The sequence below is a fragment of the Erithacus rubecula genome (assembly GCF_903797595.1).
Source record: "Erithacus rubecula genome assembly, chromosome: 18".
Lineage (NCBI taxonomy): Eukaryota > Metazoa > Chordata > Aves > Passeriformes > Muscicapidae > Erithacus > Erithacus rubecula.
In genome coordinates, this window is record NC_136670.1 from 11,688,869 (window position 1) to 11,709,737 (window position 20,869).

Here is a 20,869-nt window from a genome sequence, read left to right on the forward strand (position 1 = left end):
TGCAGCAGATACAAACCCTTCATAGTTTATTGATGAACAGAAATTCTAGTGAATTGCAAAGTGAAGTTTCAACTTTATCCCACTAACAGCATTTCAGGAGGAAAAAAGTAACACCACCATCGAGCTTTACAATCCTGTATTTTTAGAAAATGACATTATGGTACATCAATCCCCCTCAACAAAACAACATGACATGATCTTGCTCTTCAGCCCCCAGGCTACTCCCCAGTAACCTGAGCTGGTCCTGGCTTGCACATGCAGCTGTTCCAGCTGTGCACTCTCAGCTGACACCTGCCAATGCACAGCAATAGTTATGATCACTCATGCACGGAGTATTTGCTTTAAGATGTGGAGAACTACATAAAAAGAGAAGAAACCATTTTCCATTCATTTCCCAGCTCTAGGTTTCAAGACATTTCAGGTATCTGTTTATCCCAAACTTGCCCAAAGAGTGCACCAAGCAGCCTCTACTGGGTGTTACAAAAATCAACAATAAATGTGCAAGTGGTCATCTTAAAGTAACAGCAAGGACAATAATTAGATTAGTAATAACTTGATTTCTACTACCATGAATCAATCACAGGTTTCTAGTATCTGATGTTGTGTGAGGACCCCAGACAATAATCTTATTTAGAAACTCTACATTTTGTGCACAACTTCCTAAGATGTACAATGTCCTTCAGAATAATTCACTTGCTGTGAATACTTCATGAGAACATTTGCTCTTGTGTTGTCATGAAAGGAACAACTTACAAAAAGAGCCAGGTGGCTTAAGAATATCCATCCAATCTATATTTGCACTCTATCTACAAACTGGCCTTTTAGGAACCTTGGAAGAAAAAAAATCCTTAAGATTTCTCTCTACTGCCTATGAAAGAAGGGTTTGGTCAAACAAGGAGTGAGAATTCCCCTGATCTGTCACTTTATTTCAAGCTCAGCAAAGCAAAGCATTACCCAGACAATTCAGGGCTATTGTGTCCAGGCTCTTGTCAAAAATGGTGAGGGAAAAGCTCAGGATTTTGTTAAATTCTAAAATACGAGCAGTTAATTTAAGAGTCTTGTTTAGGACTGATGGTGTGGGTCAGCCCAGCTGCAGGTTACAGATGTTGTGAAATCCTCTCCTGGTCTCCTTGATCAGTGCTTGAAGGGAATCTGGAAAAGCATGAGAAGGTTTTCTGGGACCTTTTTATGATCCTGGAGTGGAAACACCAGGAACAACTTTGCAGCTCCAGGCTGGCACAGACCACCAGGAGTGACTGCTGAGCACTGGGGGAGGACAGAGCTGCTGCTGGCTTTGCCCTGGGCCAGCAAAGGCAGCTGTGGGAGCTTTATTCAGTGTAAAACCTGCCTGGAACAACACTCCAGATATCCCCACAGGAGACCTGTTTAAACCTTCAATCCTCCTCCTTTATCCTGCAAAGACAGTGATTTTTTTTCTTTTTAAACCAATCTCTTTTAGGCTGTTTTTAAGCACAACAAAGGACTCTCAAAAAAACTTATTTTTTTCCAAGTGAATCAGAAATTTATGATAAGAGAACAAGATATTTACAGCCACTTTAAAAAAATCTACTTCATATCTCAGTCTCCCTTCAGCAGAGGTTTTCTCAAATACATTCTTCAAAGCCATGAAAATTAATTTTGCAGTACTACTCACAACTCTGTCTTTCTGAAAAGAATGCTTCATTAGAAAGTTTTCTTCAGCTTCTACAGCCCAGGAAATATCTTCTTGTAATTTCTGCCCAATTTGTCCCATGAACTCCCTGCTTTGTCCTTTCCAGCTCATCTCCCTCCTGCCCTGCCCCTTGCAGCCAGGCTGCAGTGGCTCTGTCCCTTCCCTCTGAGCAGACAAGGCACCAGCACTTTAAAATGCTAAAAATACACCTTTCCTTTCTACTGAATCTCCTACAAATACTCCCAGACTCGTGTTCATAAGCTGAACACACCAGTTAAAGGGGCTTTTCCCACCTATTTTCTCATTAAGCCTCACAGAAAATTTCACTTATTTGCACTTGCAGAGGAGGAAGCCCTTGAGACACAAGTGGGACAAACAAACAAGCCAAGGAGTGCAGCAGAACAGGCTGCAGCCCCAACAGCTTTCTCACAGAATCCCAGGAATAGGGAAGGAATGACAGAAGTCATTTTTAGAAGACTCAGCTTCATCTTGTAATATGCTTCAAAAATTTTTGTTACTGAATGTTTTTGGGTCTATTTAAGAATAATGTGAATTTACCTGCTCAAAAACTTGAATCCATCATGTTTAAACACTCTGAGTTTCTTTATACACCTCGTGGTAAAAGGAAGCTTAGAAACAAAATCACCTTATCCTAAAGGTGCTGTCAAGTGTCTGAACTCCTGAACAACTTTTGTGTGTCAGGCTCATTATGGGGTGGCTTGGTTTGATTTTAAAATTCATCTGGAAATAGAAATGACTGCAAATTTCCTTATGCCATGGACAAAGCTGACAAGAGAACAGTTTCCTCCCCATCTCTAAAACTGAGAACAGGACAAAAGTAACAAAGGAAACATTAATTTGGGGGCTTTATTTAATTTTTCTTATTTTCTTTCTTTTTTTTTTTTTTTTTTTTTTTTTCTTTCAGATGCTATATAGTCAAACAAGATTGGTCTTTTTATGGCATAGGACTAGTTTACTACTAATAATTTTGTTTCTCCCCTAGATAGACTTATTTACATACAAAAACAGTTTCCTGACCACTATTTCCCCAATGCTCAGATGATCCAAACTCCCAACAATTGTGTAGTGCCCAAAACACCAAGAGGCAGAAAAATCTTGCACCACTACAGCAGCAAAGTTTTAGTTCTCATCACTGGCTTTGAACAGGTGCCTTTTCATACCACAAAGTATTAGTCAATTCTGTGACAATAAGGAAACATGAGATGAAATACATTAAATAAGTCAAATATGCATTAAACATCTCTGAATAACATTTTAATTCAACTAAATGAACCAACAGCAATGTAGCTTGGTCCCCTGGTGAGAACAAGGCATTGACCTTTATTCTGAACGAGCCCCTCAGTGCTGCCTCAGACAAGCCTTTGCAGCTCCCCACTACTCATTTAAGTGCCAAGAAATTGGTAACTTGCACAGAGTTGAAGACACTGACAGAAACTGTTAAATTCATGAGCAGAATGGTGGATTAACATATTTTACAGAAGTTATCAACTCCTCCTGCCTAACCCAGCTCCAAACATCCCCTAGGGCCAGCTCCAGCAGTGGAGGAAGAGGTTTTTCTAGTTTTCCTTTTTTTTTTTGCTTTTTTTTTTTTAAAAAGAGGTAATCCAGCAACATGTACCAGGGTGTCTAAGAATGTTTAAAATGACATATACAATATTCCATTGTAGTGTTAAATCAGGATTTTCTCCCCCCTTCATCACTGAAGCATATTCTCTTTCATTCATTCCCTCACCGTACATTTTGAACTTTCTAGATTATGTTACATAGTATTTGTGCAGGGGTAATTTAAAGGCAAGACCTGTGAGATGTCATACATTAATTTTTTTTTGTTTTAAACATTGTTATGAATAAATTTAATCCAATGATATGGCAGAACCATCAAACCAATTTACAATTTCCAGCATGCTGCCTCTACAAGGCTATTTTTCCTATAATTACACCAAAGACAAAGAACAAAACCACCAAAGCAAGTAGTCTGGAGCTGAGCCCTTCATCCTTGACAGCAGCTGCAGAAGGAGATATTGGGTTGTTTGTCTGGGGTACCTTCCTCATCCGCAGTCCATCTTCTTCCTAAAGGAAGGGATAGTGATCATTTTACAAACAAACAGCTTTAAATATTCATCCTTCTCGTGTTATAGAACAGGTGAAAGTGAATTTACAGCTAAGGTAGAGCTCTGTGTTCCTGAGAAGGAAGGGTAGTGAGGCAGGAGAGGAAAGCCACAGGCTCATGTCCTGCTGAGGGAGGGGGGAAGCACTGAGGAACCCTGCAAGAACTCCTGCCCAAAGTCCAGAGCAGCTCCAGAACTCCAGAAAAACCATGGAGGAAATGCCAGGAAGGTGCTTTTCTTGCTCTGCAAGCAAGGAAGGTGGTGGGGAAAATGCTTCTCACTCTAACTAAGATGAAGTTGCCTGTTTTTCACAAGCCAAGGCAATTACACTCCTCATTCCCCATGTCAGATGTCACAACAAATCTTCCCAAGTCCCTGAAGGGAAATCAGTTTCCCCCTTCATATTAATGCTGACATTTTGACATGAACCTAATGGCAATAATTAGGCTATTTTTTTGATAGGACTTTGGCTGCTCACCTGATTTAAAGATGAGACAACAGATAAAACAATGTAACTCCAGCAGAAATTCTCATTTCAAGTGGGGATCAGCTCCCCTCAGGTATCCCTGAGCCCTTGTGCAGCACTGCTGTGTTAGCACACTCCAGTCACACACACACACACTCACAGCACTTCAGGAGAGGGGCAAATGAGTCTTTGTGACTTAATTTGTGCTCAGCTGAAGCAACAGTGTTAGACTTTTTAATGTGACACAGTATTACAGTACAAAAGTATAAGGTACCAAAGCAAAAGTTTCCAGTCTATACTTAAAAAAATACTCAAGAAACAAAATGGTAATGCAAGTTACTGCAGCTTTAAAAATTGTCAGATAAGTGAAGTTCAAAGGGCTCAGGGTATGTCAGTGTTTCTTACTTTTGAATTTAAAAAACATGATCTGAAGGTGAACTTATTTTCTTATTAATTAATTTATTTACTCACTGGAAGCCAGAGGCTACCCATACCTCACTGCTGCTCTAATTCTGAACGGGGACAACTGACATTTGTAAACAAGAAAATGTTGTTTACATACAACACGCTTTGTATAGAAACAGATTGTCATTTTAAATATTTTCATTTCCTTCTGACAGTGACTCCAGCCTGACACTGACAGCACCTGGCAGCAGGCAGTGATTTAGCATTGCTTTCTGATGTTTTACAGATGCTTTTAACACTCCACAAAGGGAACAAAGAGCTCACCCATCAAGGATGTTACTGTAAGACATCAGCTCAATTCTACATAGCTCCTGTTGAGTGTTTATTCAAGACTGATTTGCAAAATAATTAAATAAAATCATACAGAACTTAAGAGTACTGAGTTGCTGGCAAAACAAGAACACAAGGAGGAGTTAGGGTCATGTCTGTTATGTACACATATTATTTCTGTGCAAAACAAAACTGTTCCCAAGAATTCCTCCATGCATCAGCCAGCCAAGCAGCATCAGAGCTGAGAGAACAGAGCTGCTTTCACTGGGCTGCACGAGCCACAACATCCACACTTCCCTTGGTGCTGATATCTATGGAAGTAGACACTCACAGCAAATCAAACTGTAAAAAGAATTTTTCAGCAGAGTGATAAAGGCTTCTCAATTACTGGATTTCCCAGCTGTATGCTGGATATGACAGGAAGCCCATTTCCCATTCATCTGTCTTAATTTGGCCATTTCAGCAGCACATTACAGGTGCAATTACTGAAACACTCAGTATTTGCACAACACTGCCCTCAAGCTCCCATGGCTTTGGGAGAACAGGGCCAAGTCCAACACTGAATGCTTAATTCAGACTGAGAAATTAGGTGGGAAAAGAAAAAAAGAGGGGGAATTCACTGCTCTGGGTTGCTACCCAATCACTTTCTGTGACTGCATGACTTGTGCCTCCTTTCAAAGGAACCATTGATTTCAGCACCTTCTCAGAGTTTACAGAGAAACCTGAATTATCTTTTACTTTATAGACAATATTAAAATATTGTGCTAAGGTCAGGTAACCAAACCTTTAAGATGAAAGCTTCTTGTTCAGGAAAGGGGTAAATCTGAAAAGAAAACAAGAGCAATCTTTACCTTAAACTGTTTATTCTCCTCCCGTAACCTCTGAACTTCTACTTGAAGCCTCTTATAGTCTTCCATTACTTTCTTAACTTCAGTGTCATCCAAAGAAGAACTTATTGATTTAGACATTACAGAGGAATCTGTCTTTGTTGCAGTTGTGGATACAATTTTATTTATTTCTATGTCATGCTGTTAAAAAAGGACAGAGTGATTTTTGGTTAGTCATTAACACCACACCACACCACACACCTGATAAAAAGGAGGAACATCAGGTAAAATTGTCTGTGCACACCTGACACATGCCTGTAGCAAAAGAAATAAACAATATTTTGCTTTCTGTAACTTCACTGCTATCCCAGAAAATACCAGATCAGCAGCAGCAAGTGAAGATAGAATGACCTCGACTTTCCAGGCCCTGCACACACAGAAATGTCCCTAAACCAGGTCCCTCAGTCAATGGGATTCCCATGGATCCCTTCCCCTCCCAGGCCAGGACAGTGCTGCTGCTCCTTCCCCCTTCACTCCCCACTCCTGCCTGTCCCCTCTCCCTATTTCTGTCTTCCTGTGGGGATGGAGGAATTTGCAATCCAAGCTGGCAAATAAGGCTCACACCTCCCAGTCCTGCTCTCTCTCCTGTCTTTGGATCTTCTCCATGCTCTGCACTTTAGAAAGGGTTTCTTATAAAATCCAACCTCTCCCCACCCAATTACATAATCCTAATTACAGACTGTTCAGTTCAAGGTAGAACAACTGAGCCTTTTGTACCTGCTCACTAGGAATTATTTTTCAGTTTATTTAATCCATTATCAGTTTTATCCTGGACAATACATATTTGCATTACAAATTAATATGTCCATTACCCTAACAAAAAAGAATCCTACAATATCATAGCTGATAATTTTAATATAACTGCTAACTGCATTTGTTTTCCTCACCACTTTTCTACCAATTTACCTAAAAAAACCAGAGTTGTACTAAGTAAGTGTTGGACAGGCAAATTTATACTGCTGATAGTTATAACTGCTTCAGTTTAAATGCTGAGGTTAACAACAAGTAATCAGCATCTTCATTATTTTTTAATTATTCTTTATCCTGTGACCTTTCACTAAATGAAAGCAGATCAACTCAAAAACTCCTTTGTGCTACTGTTGCACTTTATCAAGTTCAAACTGGCTGCTAGACACACCAAGGATTACCAAGATTTTAAACAGTTTACATTGTGTTTTCAAAGGGTGATGCCATCCAGGCAGTGAAACAGAGGGGTCTGCTTGTGCTTCTACAGCTGTCTGTACAAACATGCCAGGATTTATTGTGCTATTAGGTTAAATCACTCAATATGCATCTGAAAATACTCACAGGCTTATCATTTTCTGCTGGTAGCTCAAACACACACCTAAGTTTCGAATCCATGAGTTCTTCCGGTTTTGCTTCTTTCCACTGGAATAAGTTAATATTAATTTCATATTAAATATATTAGTACAATCAGGCAGATTGGAAATGCAGTGCATTATGTAAACAAAACATATCATTTCACTCAGAAAGAGCCCACAGGTGTTTATCACACTGCCATTAACCACATACAGGATGAAAAATGAGATCAAAAACATAACTGAGTGGTATCATAAAGACAGTGCAGATACTGTGAAGCAAATAATTCTAAATAGTCTGAAACTTGCACAGGTAATTTATCAGAGAACTGGGAGCTGTGTCAGAGTAATTAGCAGGGATGGGGGGAGTTATAAACCTGCTTAAAACAAAGAAGAAAAAAAAAAGTAAAAGGAAGGGTGAATTCAAGGGAAGGGAAAGATAACAAGCCCCCAAATAAATCACAGAGTTCTCAACTCTCTGCCCAGTGGAGTTCCTATTCAAACTTTTCAAATTTCACATGAGCTTTTCTTCCTGACTGGAATGAACTACAGGACTGCTCTTCCCCCTCATTTTCCAGCATTAACACCTGAACAGCACCAGATGTGCTACACACAGAGGGATAACCTCCCCTCACATCTTCTCTCCCCTCCAAGCTGGGGAATCTGCCATGAACAAGATTCCCTGCAACCTTTTTAATAGGAATCAGCAGTAATAAAACTCTGCTCAGTATCAGCTTTAACCTTGAAGTGCAAAGATTTATTCTGAGTGATAAGAAACAGCAAGAAGTGTCCACACTTATATCCTGGAGTTCTCACGTGCTCCTCTTGACTCTGCCCATCCTCCTGGTAGCTTGGTATCTCTCAGCATATCTCAAGTAGGTGACAAATTACAGCTAAACCTGTGCAACCTGGAGTAGTATTTAACTCATCCTAAATAGCTGAATCATAGTTCAGCTCTTCTGGGGCTGAAGTCAGTTCTATTTCAAGCTCCTTGGCTGCTTGTGAAGTGTTGAAAGCTTTATAGTACTCCCATAACTGGTCTCACCTGTTCATCCAGAATAGGAAGAGATCTGGAGAGTTGTAGCAAAACTGAGAACTGATCAAAGTGTTACAGGAAAAGAAATCATAGTGGTCTGGAGAGCTCTGGAAAACTGAAAGGCCCATCTAGGTACTAAAAACATTCTTTGCCAGCAGAATAACATTTGTCATGGTATAAAGTAACTCATAAAATTAAAGAGCTTGAAAGAAAGGCAGACTGACTTATCTTTCTAGTGATGCAGACATTTTATTACTATTGCTGTTTCTCCCACTGGATCTTATTCTGAGCCCATTAAACAAATATAGTTCCATAAATCAGTTTCAGAAGGGAAATTATTAACCTGCAGAGTGCCCCAGCTTTAAGAAGCTATTCAGAAGAAGACACATATTGTAAAGACTACTGTAGAGTATTTTTGGGTCGGTTTTTTGTTTTTAAGTAATGGTCAAGCCACACACTTTCAGAGTAATGGTTGTTTTCCTTTTTACATTGTGTCCTCAATAGCCACTGAGTGCTCTCTCAAGCTAACAAAAGCCTTCTTCTGGGGGCAAGGCTTGCTGTTAAAGGAAAACCAGCAGCTGACATCATGGTTTACTCCTCTGCAGGTTGTCTTACATCTTACTTTTATGTCTTTTGTCCTTCTCTGCTCCAGCACCTACTACATATTTCTACTGCTCTCATTTATAATCCACAGGACAGAATCTATGAGGGCCTTTGATTTACAAAGCCACAGCAGACATAGGTAGGGATAAAGAAAAGTACAACACTTGTAAAACATCCTCTTGCATCTTGCAAAAGTAACTGCTCAAGAGAAGACTCAAGACTGAGAGTAGATGCATAAAACATAAAAGATGCCACAGAATACATTCTGTATATCCTTAGAATGTATAGTTCAAGCTGGACTTTCTAAAGAATGATATATTGCAAAAAACTAGAATTACTTGTTTAATGGCTTGGCATCCAATTACTGACAGCAGCTTCCTAAAGAAATAACCACAGACAAAATCGTTCAGTGTATGATTCCTGGGGCTCAAAATAACAGAAAATTCCTTGTCATGAACAGATGGAAACCTGGAAAAGCTTTCAAAGATCATTCCAGCATGGTTTGACAACAGCCCTTAAACAATGCAGTTAAAGGACATATAAAATTCTACAATAAGAAAGAAATCCATTTTAATTAATACCAATACTTACTACTGCTTCCATATCTGAAGTATCATCTGGGGCAAACATAGACTGAACCATAAACTTGTGTTTACTTTTCTCATTAGGGTCATAGTCAAAAGGCTGTAGCATCACTGGAAGAGAAAAACCCAGAACACATTACATTAACATTGCTCTGGTTCAGAGTCATGCACTGATGACACAGTTACCAGATTTCAGAAAAAACAAACATTGAAATGGTTTCAAGTTGCCTGTTGTTATGACCAAAGCAGCAGCTGAGATCAGGAACCTCACTTTATACCAGGATTTTGAAAGCAGGAAAGAGAAACAGATTTTCTCAGTCTGTCTAGACTTTGGTCTGAGCATTCTGGAAATGCTGATAACTCTACAATATTCTGTACAAAGCTATGACAAGATAACAATAGTAATTTATAGGAAATAGGATAATTTAAGAATCTTCTGGGACAGAGAGAAAAATTTTCCAAGACAGCATCTTTTTGTCTTGCTCCATCCTTGGGGCAGAAGTACCAAGCATTTTGATGAGCTGTACACACAATATTGCTGATGGTGCCCAAGAAAAGCTACAGAGGCAAAGTCAAACATTGTAAACCTTGAGGTTCAAGTCCCAGGATGGAAATTTCCTCTATAAAGTTTAAGAGTCTCATGGTATTTCATTTATCAAGTACAAGTATTTTGCTTCCACAAATAAGTTACTGCAAGTTTGTTATGAATTTATAGCTGGAAGTTTATAGTTAAATGTGAGGCAAACTTTGCCTGTGAAAGGTATGCAAGGAATGTGTTTCTCTTCATTCAAAAAATCAAAAGCATTCCAAAATTTACTTATGCAGAAAATGACTCTGTTTAGGAGGCAGAGAGGAAGGAACAGCAGGTTTAGGGAGTGTGTGTGCTTTAATTTAATTTTTTTATGCAATATTGGGAATTTCCATGTCTTTGCTTTTGGGTTAAAGCAACCTCAAGAGGGACAATTGAGTCTTCCATTTACATGGAATATCCTTTAATCACAGTGGTCACTTGGAACCCCCACATTTTCAAGTGACACCTGGATATTCAGCTATAGGGACATTAACAAACATGGGCTTGGCTCATGAGACAGAACATGTGAAAATAAGCAATGCAAGTTCTCACAACATGTTATTACACCCAGCAAAAAGCCATCACTCCCTCAAACTGAAAACAAAGCTTACAAATACTGTCATTACTGCTAACAGAAAAAAATGGTGTAAGGTTTAAAAATTCACATTTTATGACTTGTCTTACTTCAGCCCCTCAATTCAATCACTAAGATGAGAAGTAGTTCAAGAATTAGGATCATTTTCAAGTACTGGTGCTATTAACATTATGAGCCCAAATTCATATGCACTAATTGCAGGGGTTTGTCATATAAAAGCAATATCCAGAGATCCCATTTGTTGCAAATGAAGGAAAGTCAAACCAATTTGCCTCCCTTAATGAGCAGGGTATGTTATGGCTGTGCCATCTTTACTGTGCACACAATCTGTGGCCATCAACAACCACATGCCTTTTAAAGCCCAAAGAGAAGGCAGGCAATAAATTCTCTCAGATGAGTTGCTTTAAAAATTATTATATATTTTAAACTCACCTTGCAGTACTCTGGAATTATTCCAAAATAAGTGTTTGCAAATTAATTGGCTACCTTTAAAGCTATTTCCCAAACAGAAGTGACTGCACTATAAAAGCACAACTATTGCAACACTGAAAAGCAGCAGCATCACTTTTTCTCCTCTGTAGTTGACACTTGAATAATTTCAATGTGCAAGATCCAACTGGATAGTCAGAACTTATCCAGAATTTGTGGAACTTCTACAGACTGTGGTTTTTTCAGCTCGCTTTGCTGAGTGCAACCATCAGCTCATTTGAAAATCCTCATTTCCCAAGGGAGAGTGCTGAATCCATCCTGGAATGCCAAATGATCACTGCTCTGAGCTCCATTCACTGAACCACAAGAGCCAGAGAGGGCTTGACAGCACAGACGTTGTTAGCACTTGTATTTTTAGATCAATACATGAAAGCCACATTGACAGAAATTATTCGGCAAATGTCTTGTAAGCCAGATGGATGCTCAAAAACGTGTACTTTTTTCAAGAGGAAACCAAACCATTTTAATATTTATCCACATACTATTGGGGTTTCTGTGAAAGATTAGTTCCATAAAACTGCCCTAATTGCTGGAGAAATTGCTACTGGGAATGTGGCTTCTTTGTTCTGAATGAAAATCACAAATCCTCAAATGCAAAAATTATGTGAGAAGTATGTTCCTACAAAATGCCTTATCACATCAGTTGTCCCATCTGGTAAGAAGTCTCAGCTTTCATCACTAACCAGAGTTTTAAGAAACAAAATTATTAATATGATCTTCAAGTTTACTGTCAGCAGCATCCATCAGGCAGAGATATATCTTAACCACTTCCCAAGCTGCTCACCCCACAGCTCAAGCACCAGCACTGTTTTACCACAAGCAAAAACTGCAGAGTCACTAAGAGATCAATGGCTCAGACATTCCTGCAATATCCCCAGCATTTTATGCTCAGTAGAGAGCTAAGGAGAGGCACTGACCACCCAGTGCTTCTTTTCCATAGAACAGTTTATTGGCAAAGTTAGTTACAATGACAGAGCATTAAACTCCTCTGGTTTTCCTAGAATAAACCAGCTTTCTCAAGGAACAGAGGAAATCTGAAGCAGGGAAACACCTTTAACACTTGCTAGGATCCAGCTGTCCTTTCCAAGAGCAGAAGGAACAGAAAAGTCTCCCAGCTCAGATCATCAGCAACCTTCCTCTAGTTTCCATCTAAATTTATTAATGGCCTGTTGACTTGGTCCTGGACCAACACTGCCCTTGTGCTGAGATACCAGAGAAGGGGAAGAGTCATTTACTCCTGGTGCCCTCCAAAACATCAATCACAGCAGCTCTTGGCCTCCTGGTGAACTTAAGTCAGACTTGGTGGGTTCTCTCTAGGCCAGGCTCCCCATTCATCCTCTGCACCTGTTTTGGTTTGAGCTCCTCTAATAACACAAGCAGGAAAGTTTACCAGTGCCTTGAACCACAGCATTTATGCCTTCTCACCTCTTCCCCTATCCAGATGTACAAGGCTACATCTGCTTTACTCACAGCCACATTATGTCAGCATCTTGCTCACCCCAATCAGGCCCCTTCATTTAACAAGCTTGCAACTGTGGCCAGAGTATTTTATCCTCCACATTTGTGATCTTGCAGTTTTTCTAATAAAACCCTTCCCATTTCTCTTACTGTAGCTCTCAAGGACACATAATTCTGCTGCACTTTCAGTGTCCCAACTTTACAACATCATCAGATTTTTTGTGCACTCTGTTTTCCAGAATTGTTGTAAAAGCATTACACAAGATTAAGACCAAGAATCACTCAAACATCACTAGTAGCTCCCTGCTATCACATTTCCATCCATATCACTGTTCATTCTTAAGCAGCTCTAATTTGTTTTTTTCCTTTTCCAGCTTTATCAATTGTTTTCCCAAATGGCACTGCATGGAATTCTTCATGGTCTGGATGGATCAAATGGATGTCACATAACCAGAAACAGGGGCAAGCCTCAAGATCCTTGTGGAATTCCATCAGCTCTAGCAGAGGTGAGCAAAGGACACTCACATCTACAGAAACGAGCAGAATCCATTGCATCATCCCACCTCTGTTTCATGTTTACATAAACAAACATAACACTTCTGAAAATATTTCAATAACACTAATAAGTGAATCTGTGAAGATCAACATAAAATTTTAAAGCAGGCAGGCAAGAAAAATCCAAAACCTGGTAGTTTCTGCAGAGTCCTGGGAGGTGTGTGGGAACAGGGTGCAGGAGTGACACTGCCAAGGAAAATTTGGGATGGGACACAGGCAGTGCCTGAGGGAATGGGGCAGACCCACTGTGATGCAGAGCACAGGGCTGCAGCTCCATTCCTGCCTTTTCAAAGTCAGGCAAGCTCAGAAAAGACTGAAAATCCTCCCCGGATATTCGACAGCAACCCAAGGAAACGTCAGCTCCTCCTCACTTTCAGGAGGCGAGTTCAGACTGCTCTCTTCAGTGGGACACTGAGCACAGATGGTACCATCTGCAATTCCTCTCCTCCTCATACATCTACTGCAGACTCACCAGCATCTGCTGGCATTCCTTCACTTTTCCTTTGTAATCCATGCATGGCTTTTATTTATGTTTCAAAGCCACCAAATCAGCTATCTTTGCTGAAACCAGCCATGGTTAAGAGCAGTGCAATGTGTGCAAATGCTCCTTTCCCAAGGATTGCAGCCCCAGTGCAAGGGAATCAGATGACACACTCTTCCTGACAGTTACATAAACTCAGCTGTTAAAATTACATGCCATTATATAACAGGTGAAAACACGGCCTCCAAACCTGACATCCCAGCAGGCAGCACATGCTGACAGGGCCTCCAATGCTGGTATTTAGCAAAAGCTGTGATATGGCAGAAGAAGGCAGCATTTGAGACTCCACTAGATTAAAGTGAGATTTATTTTTCTAGCGTTTTGTGCATTTTTAAATGAGCCATCGTATTAGTGTGAAATAAAGTGGAACTGCTGACTCTTAGAGCAAAATATCTTCTCATATACTTACAGCAAAATAGTACAGACACAGTTTCACAGGAGTGTAACAAAAGCATCTGGTTACTACAGGGCAAGAAGGAAGAGGCTGTCCCAAATTCAGCTTCAGACAATAATATTCTCTGAGACCAACAATTGCTTAGGCATTGATTTTTTGGAGACAAGGTGCAGCACCAGTGCAGTGCTATCAGTGGCTGTGGTAAAGCAACTCAGCAATTGTGAAGGGAACAGATTGCATATAGAAAACACAACCCAATTAGCTAAAGTGTCCAGAAGTTACTGTATTAACTATATTTTAATAATTTCTCATCAGTAATATTTTCTCTAGGTTTGGAGGAATTCAAGTCCTATTTTTATGCCCTCTGAAAGACTTGAATTAAATGACTGAAAAGGTAACTGATTTAAAGACAAAGAAACAAATTCTATTTATTTTTCACTTCATTAACTCCAAAATCAGTCTTTTGTTCTCAAGCAATATTACTCCAAAGCAAAGGTTAAACACATCTTCCCTCCTTTCTGTGAATCTGAAAACAGTTCTATTTTGCAAGTTAATGGCAGTCCCCTCTTTGATCCCTCCCAGCCAAAGAATCCCATCTGCTGATCAAAACCAAAGACACTGCCATCCTCAAGTCCAAAATTAGGTCCATGCATGGTTTGAGGGAGCTTAATATATTACCTAAAGAACTATGAAAGTGTGCTACTTGCATTAAAAAATATAATATTAATGTAAGGACTAGCAATTTAAGATCATTATTTATTACTACTGTTATACTGGAAATACTAGAACACACATGTGAGCTTGTGACTAAATACACCACAGCCATTTCCCAAACTAACCAAATCATAAATCAAATAAGCTTATCAGAAAGGGGAAATTCTTAAAGCTGTGTAAGCAAGAGCAAAGCACAGCTCAGGGTCAGCACAGCAGTCTCATAAGAGGAAACTTCAGCCCTGGATTGACTCCACACTCTACCTGGTGTGCCACTGGGAAGGGTCAGGCTGGAAAAGCAGCTGCTGGTGGCACAATAAGAGATGATTTCTGCAACACTTGCCTGCACTCTGTTTGCTCATGGTGGAGCTAAGGGGCACTTGTGAGCAGAACTTTGAGAAGCCATTCAACACTGAGATCAACACAACATTTCAAAAAGCCTGCTAAGAGCCTGCAAAGGAAGCAGGCTTTTAATTTTCAAAGTTCATCTGCAAGATGAAAAGCATCCACATCTTTATAGCATGAAGATAATTTGTAGCTAGAAACCATGCTAATTTTCATTATCATTTCATTGATTTCAATGCATTTGATATGCTTGCCTGCAGCTAGTAGAGATGACAGACAGCTTTACTTGGGAATTGTCCCGACTTTTAAAGATCTCCATTTCTCTCCAGAGAGTTTTGTCATTTACATATTAGTCATTTCAGAGCTCACTGGGTATGTGCTGGCCCTCTCCTGAAACAGAAATGCTTTGGCTGCCCCACCTGGAGCTCCCACACTTCCCTGGTTACCTGCTCACAGTGACATTCCCCTGGGATTAACAGCAAGGGAGGCACAATCCTGCAGCCCTCTGCACACTCAATTTGACACCACAGAAATCCCAAAGACAACAGATCAATCAGTGTGCAAATATGGGCATGTACAAGAAGACTTACAGGATTAGAGTTGCTCAATTTTACAGTGCAAAGTGGTTTTGAGATCAATTTTTGTTTTGTTGAAGCAAGTTCTCTCCAAGGGTGAGGTGTTTAAATATTGTACATTTTATTAAGCAAGAAATGAACTCTTGATTTTTACATGTTGGTTTTTTTTTTTTTTCAAGTAAAAAAGCAGTGGTTTTAGCTTCCCAAATTTTTTATCCCAGGCTAAAAGAGGTTGGTAGGAGCAAATTGAATAACCTATAAATAGTATTTCTTATCATGCCAATATTAATTTTTTCAGGAATAGCAGAGAAAAATCTGCATGTTTAGAAAAATAATTTCCATAACTAAAGTCTGACCTCATTCATCCAATGTGCTACAACTACATCCTTTGGTAAATTTTTTTATTAAGAATATGGATCAGAGAAGTCTGAAACAATATATTATCAGCAAGTTAATAATATAGATATTCTGTTTGTGAGAATACTCAGCTCTTTATGCTTTCAAAGTAAGCCACTCCTTTGCTTTTCCATTACCAAACTTAGGCAAGTCAAGAGCTACTGACTCATTAGAGAAAATCATTAACTTTTCCTATGCAACAGCAAAGATTTAGTCATTTGACATTTTTAACACCAAAGGATACTGACTCTTCAAGGCACAAAAAACAAGCATGGTTTGAAAGTAAATGTTTTCATTGTTGGTTAAATCAAAGGCAGTTTGGCATCAGCCCACACCAGTCTAAACCAGTGGCTACAATCCACCCAGTTTTATTCTTCCTCAATGTGCTCATCCAAGCACTTGTTTGACCCTGTGGTGAGCTGGTTCAGGAAGTTAAGCTGGCAAAAAACTAACTGTACAAAAATAATCCCACAGGGAGGGCAGGGCTGCAGCAGGACTGGTTTGGATATGCTGGCTGAGGCTGTTAATGAACCATATCAATCATTTCTGTATTTCTGCCTTTTTCCTCTCCAAAACAAGATGTAAGACCAAACCTGTTGCTGCTAGATCAGAATTAAGTGAATTAAGGATACATGAAATGGCTGCTTCTCCATTAAAACATAACCTCTTGGATTCATAAAATACTTCCAGGCTGCAAGGCAGTCCAAGAAATAATTGATTATAAGAAGCTATTTTCAATCACCAAAGAACTGCTTGAATGACTTACCAGAAACATTAATTGATGTTCCTGCATCAATAATTCCACTGTTGGGCCTTACACAGTATCTACGTGGTGCTGTGGTCTTAACTTTGAAGCACACATTTCTGTCCGTGGGGTTGCCAAGCTTCAGGTTTGTAGTGACCACATCTGTGAAAGGACCTGAGGAGGAGAGCAAAAGCAGACTTAAAATCACACAGAAAGCACTTTTCAAGCAGAGGCTAAGCAGGCACTAAATCTCTGTTCACAAATCTTATAAAGTAATTAGATGTTCAATTTCCATCTGCAGCACGTACAGATAATCGTGCACGCAAAGCTGAGGCTGCCCCAGCCCAAGAGCTCATCATTAACAGCAAAACAAAAGGGGAAATCATTCACACATTGTGCCAACACCACAACATGGCATTCAAAGGATGCCAAATTCCCTGCTGTGTCACAGTTGCTCCATTCTAGTCCCTGAAACCCAGGCTAGCAGAGATCCCACACACACCCATGCTGTAGATGGCAAGTAGTGAGTACAGTACAGTCTAACCAGGCAAGGAATGGGAACCAAGGACTTCCACAGATCCATCTGCACATGAAGCTGGACCTTCACAGAACCAGGAATCCACCAGCTAGTCAGGAATGCCATGCCAAAACCAGCAAGGCAAGCATGCTGGGTACACCTAGCCTACCAAGTTGTTTTTGGTTTAGGTTTTTTAATAATCTGTCTTGGCAACTAGAAATTATAAACCAGAAGAAGTAAAGTAGCTTACCTTGCCCAGGACAGGAAATAACCATGTGGAAATAGGAAAATTTTTAGACACTGAGAGCACTGGCACAGATTTCTGCATTAGCAAGGCTAAAATCAAACCATTGTCAAGTTCTGCAAAGCCAAGTGCAGCAAACTCCAATTCTCTCAGGCTCACTATCTAATTGAAACTCCCAAATCCCTCAGGCAGAAGAAAGGCTGATTTCCTACAAGACACTGATAAATCAGACAGGTAGCACACAACTACAGTGCTTTATAGATGGTAAAGAAGTAAAATTAAAAGAAATATAACCACACTTTGATCAACTGTCTTCTCCACAGAAGTGATTAATTTGATGCTTGAATAAAATACCTTCATCTGTTCTCAGGAGTAAAAGCAAATTGGTCAAAAAAAAAAAAAAAAAAAAAAAAAGCATCAAACTTTTCCTTGCAGAAATGGCAGCCCTAAAATTGAAGAAGAGTGAATGATGATGAAAATAAAAATAGTGGCAGGCAGCATTCACCACACTCCTCTCACAGCACGGGTGCCTTGATGTAATTTAAGTTTGCTTCTTATTCTACACAAATTTGTCTCCTAAGACAATATTTAATCCAGCTGTAACAGTACTACAGTCCTGCAAACTCTATCCTTGATCCAATTTGTTTAAAGTAATTAGAAGGGGGAAAGCCTCAAAACACTCACACACATAACCCCAACCCAGACAAGGTAGCACCATTTCTGCCTGCACCCCAGCAAACCTTTGCAGTGCAACATGGGAGTTAAAAAAACAATTAAAGCAATACAATTTTCAGATCCCATGGCAAGGATTTCACCAGACCTGTGCCTGGTGAAACACTGAGATGTGAAAGAGAATGAAACACAGCTGTGAAGTTTTCTCTGTGTTCTGCATGCAGGGAAAGACTTTAGGGAAAATAACTGGCCAGAAGCAGCCATGAGTTGTTAAAGAAGGTAAACAAGCCAAACCATCAAAAAATCCAGCAAACATTTAGGTGTGTAAGGACAACAGCAGATCTTCAAAACAGCCCTAACTGAGAGAAATCTAACATTTCAGAAGAAATTATAGGATGCCTATGCAGTAAGGATGTGTCTTTACTAAAAAATGACAGCCTGAGCTGTTCCAGCACAGGAGGAGGGTTGGCTGTACAAAGCCCTTCATCTGCAGCTGCATCCTCAGTAGTGCTTTCCTGGTCTGCATGCTGGGATAGATTTCCTGGGGGAAATACCATGTTTTCACTTGGCTGATCCATGAATGTGTGCAGGATTTGTGTGCCCCAGCACAGAGCTGCTGTTTGAAATAGTAATATGACAACAATTCTGTGTGAAAATAATTTCCAAATGGAATTACTTATTGCTAACACAGATCATACCAAAATATTTGGCAGCAAAACCTTTCGGCAGACGGAACTCATTTTTTCTTGTCTGCTTGGTGTTTCCTCTCCTGTTCTGTCCACTAAACCCTAAACAGTTATTTTAGCTACATTTCCCCCAAATTACAGGTTTTACAGCCACCACAACTGTACTAGAAGGTTGATATCTCCTTCCAGCAAACCTGTGTGCAGGCACACTCCTTTTTACAGCACTGCTGTTAAACTCTGCAGCAAAGCAAAACACAGCAGACAAATGCAGGATTAACGTGCCATTAAGGTGTCCTGAAGTGTGTAAAAAAATAAAACAGACCACAGGGTATTACTCAGGGGTAATTGGGGCATGGCAGTGAAATATTATCACTTGGCTGGCTTGCCTTTTAAGAGCAAGGCCCATGGACTGCCAACCCAGGCTGAAATGAAACCTTGGTCGCCTGCTGTTGGTTACAGGTTTTTTGGGGAGGGTGGGATATGTGGGAGAACTTAGGATAGACACAAGCTACTGGAGACACTGGAGATACACCTCTGCTTACCAACATCTAGATGTGAGCACTGCAGATGAAGCTGGTGTGGGTATTAACAACCATAGCAGATGTACATTAACCTTGGAGCTTCATTTTCCAATGCAAGGCACTGGGACTTTGGGATTGTATCCAAATACAGAAAGAGAAAACAATCTACACTTCTTCCTGGGAACTCTGTCCTCATTACAAGTGGATTTACTATTTATACAAGTTTATGCAACACCTGGACAATGCTTCTACTGCCAAGGTGGGCTGAGAGCACAGTTAAGCCAGACTGGTGCATCTGGATGGTCCTTGGGTCAAAGCAACAAGTGAAGACTGACTCTTAAAATCCACAATCCTTACTTCATCACGTTATTTTGTTTTGAATGTTTTTTTGATTGCTCATAATATTTCCAGATAAGTGGAACTCATATTAAGTCATGGTCCTTTCCAAAAAACAATTTGCTCTTTAAAATCATCCCAACTGTTTTGCTCACATGTTTTTCAAAGATCATGAGAAAAATGCCACTGGTGTCATCCCAAGGACAAAGTTATGGGAAACAGGGTCTGTACATGCATCATCTGACATGGGGTTGTCATGGGAGCAAGCTGTCTAGAAGAAGAATGTTGTAAATTGAATTTGGTGCTGAAAGTCTGAAATACTCCACAAGGGCTTGGTGACTTTCTCCTGCCAAAATAAAGTCACCTCATGTTAATGCAAAGTGGGCATCTAGTGATACACAAACCAGCAGTATTACTGAAAGGAAACATCACCTCCTATACTCAACAAACAACAGAGTAAGAGACACCCTGGTTTTTCATAGGACTACTTTTCAGCAGGGTTATTTCTGAACTGTGGCTTTTCACCCACACATCTAACCCTTCATGTTTGAAGATCACAGTGTTATCTCAGGATTTTCCACAGTCCATTTCCTATTCAAACACAAGTGCTGTATCAATCTTTCCTTAGAGAGCCATTCTGCAGTGTATGGCATTGCAATATCCCACATCATTTTAGTAATGATAAAAAAGTCTGGGAATTAGGTCAAAAGAATATGATGGCAACTCTATTTAAATTTTAAATAACTCTCACTGCAATAGAAATTGCCTATAATTGTTTCAGCAAATCCAGGCTGATAACTTTTTGATGAGCACAGTACTCACTGTGAGTTTCTTGCCACTTGCTCCTCCAAGAAACCACATTACACAGCCACACAATTTTTACTACATCTTAATACAACCATCCTCACCTTAACCAAAATTCCATGCTTTGGCATGGCAACTAATCAGTCCTCATGCTGTTTGGCACATGAAGGAATTCAGCATAAGTACCAACAGAGGGAAAACTTGGATGGCACAGGCTTGGGCAGGAACATTCAAATCCAGCAGGGAGAGTCCTCTGCAGATCTGTACCTGCAATTATCACTAC

At 39.9% G+C, this 20,869-nt stretch overlaps 1 protein-coding gene across 2 annotated transcripts in view; it reads right to left on the minus strand.

The window, feature by feature from the left end:
• Positions 1–20,869, minus strand: part of VAPB (VAMP associated protein B and C) — a 32,840-nt gene continuing 11,971 nt past the window's right edge. The window contains exons 2-7 of one of the 2 annotated variants that reach the window (XM_079321452.1): positions 16,828–16,980; positions 9,439–9,542; positions 7,198–7,278; positions 6,091–6,144; positions 5,787–5,825; positions 1–3,763 (exon numbers count right to left, since the gene is read on the minus strand). In XM_079321452.1, coding sequence (XP_079177578.1) covers positions 3,605–3,763; positions 5,787–5,825; positions 6,091–6,144; positions 7,198–7,278; positions 9,439–9,542; positions 16,828–16,980 — 590 coding nt within the window. In that variant the 3' untranslated portion in view covers positions 1–3,604. Of the gene's footprint in view, positions 3,764–5,786; positions 5,826–5,853; positions 6,031–6,090; positions 6,145–7,197; positions 7,279–9,438; positions 9,543–16,827; positions 16,981–20,869 lie in introns of both variants that reach the window. The other variant, XM_079321451.1, reaches the window with a different exon arrangement.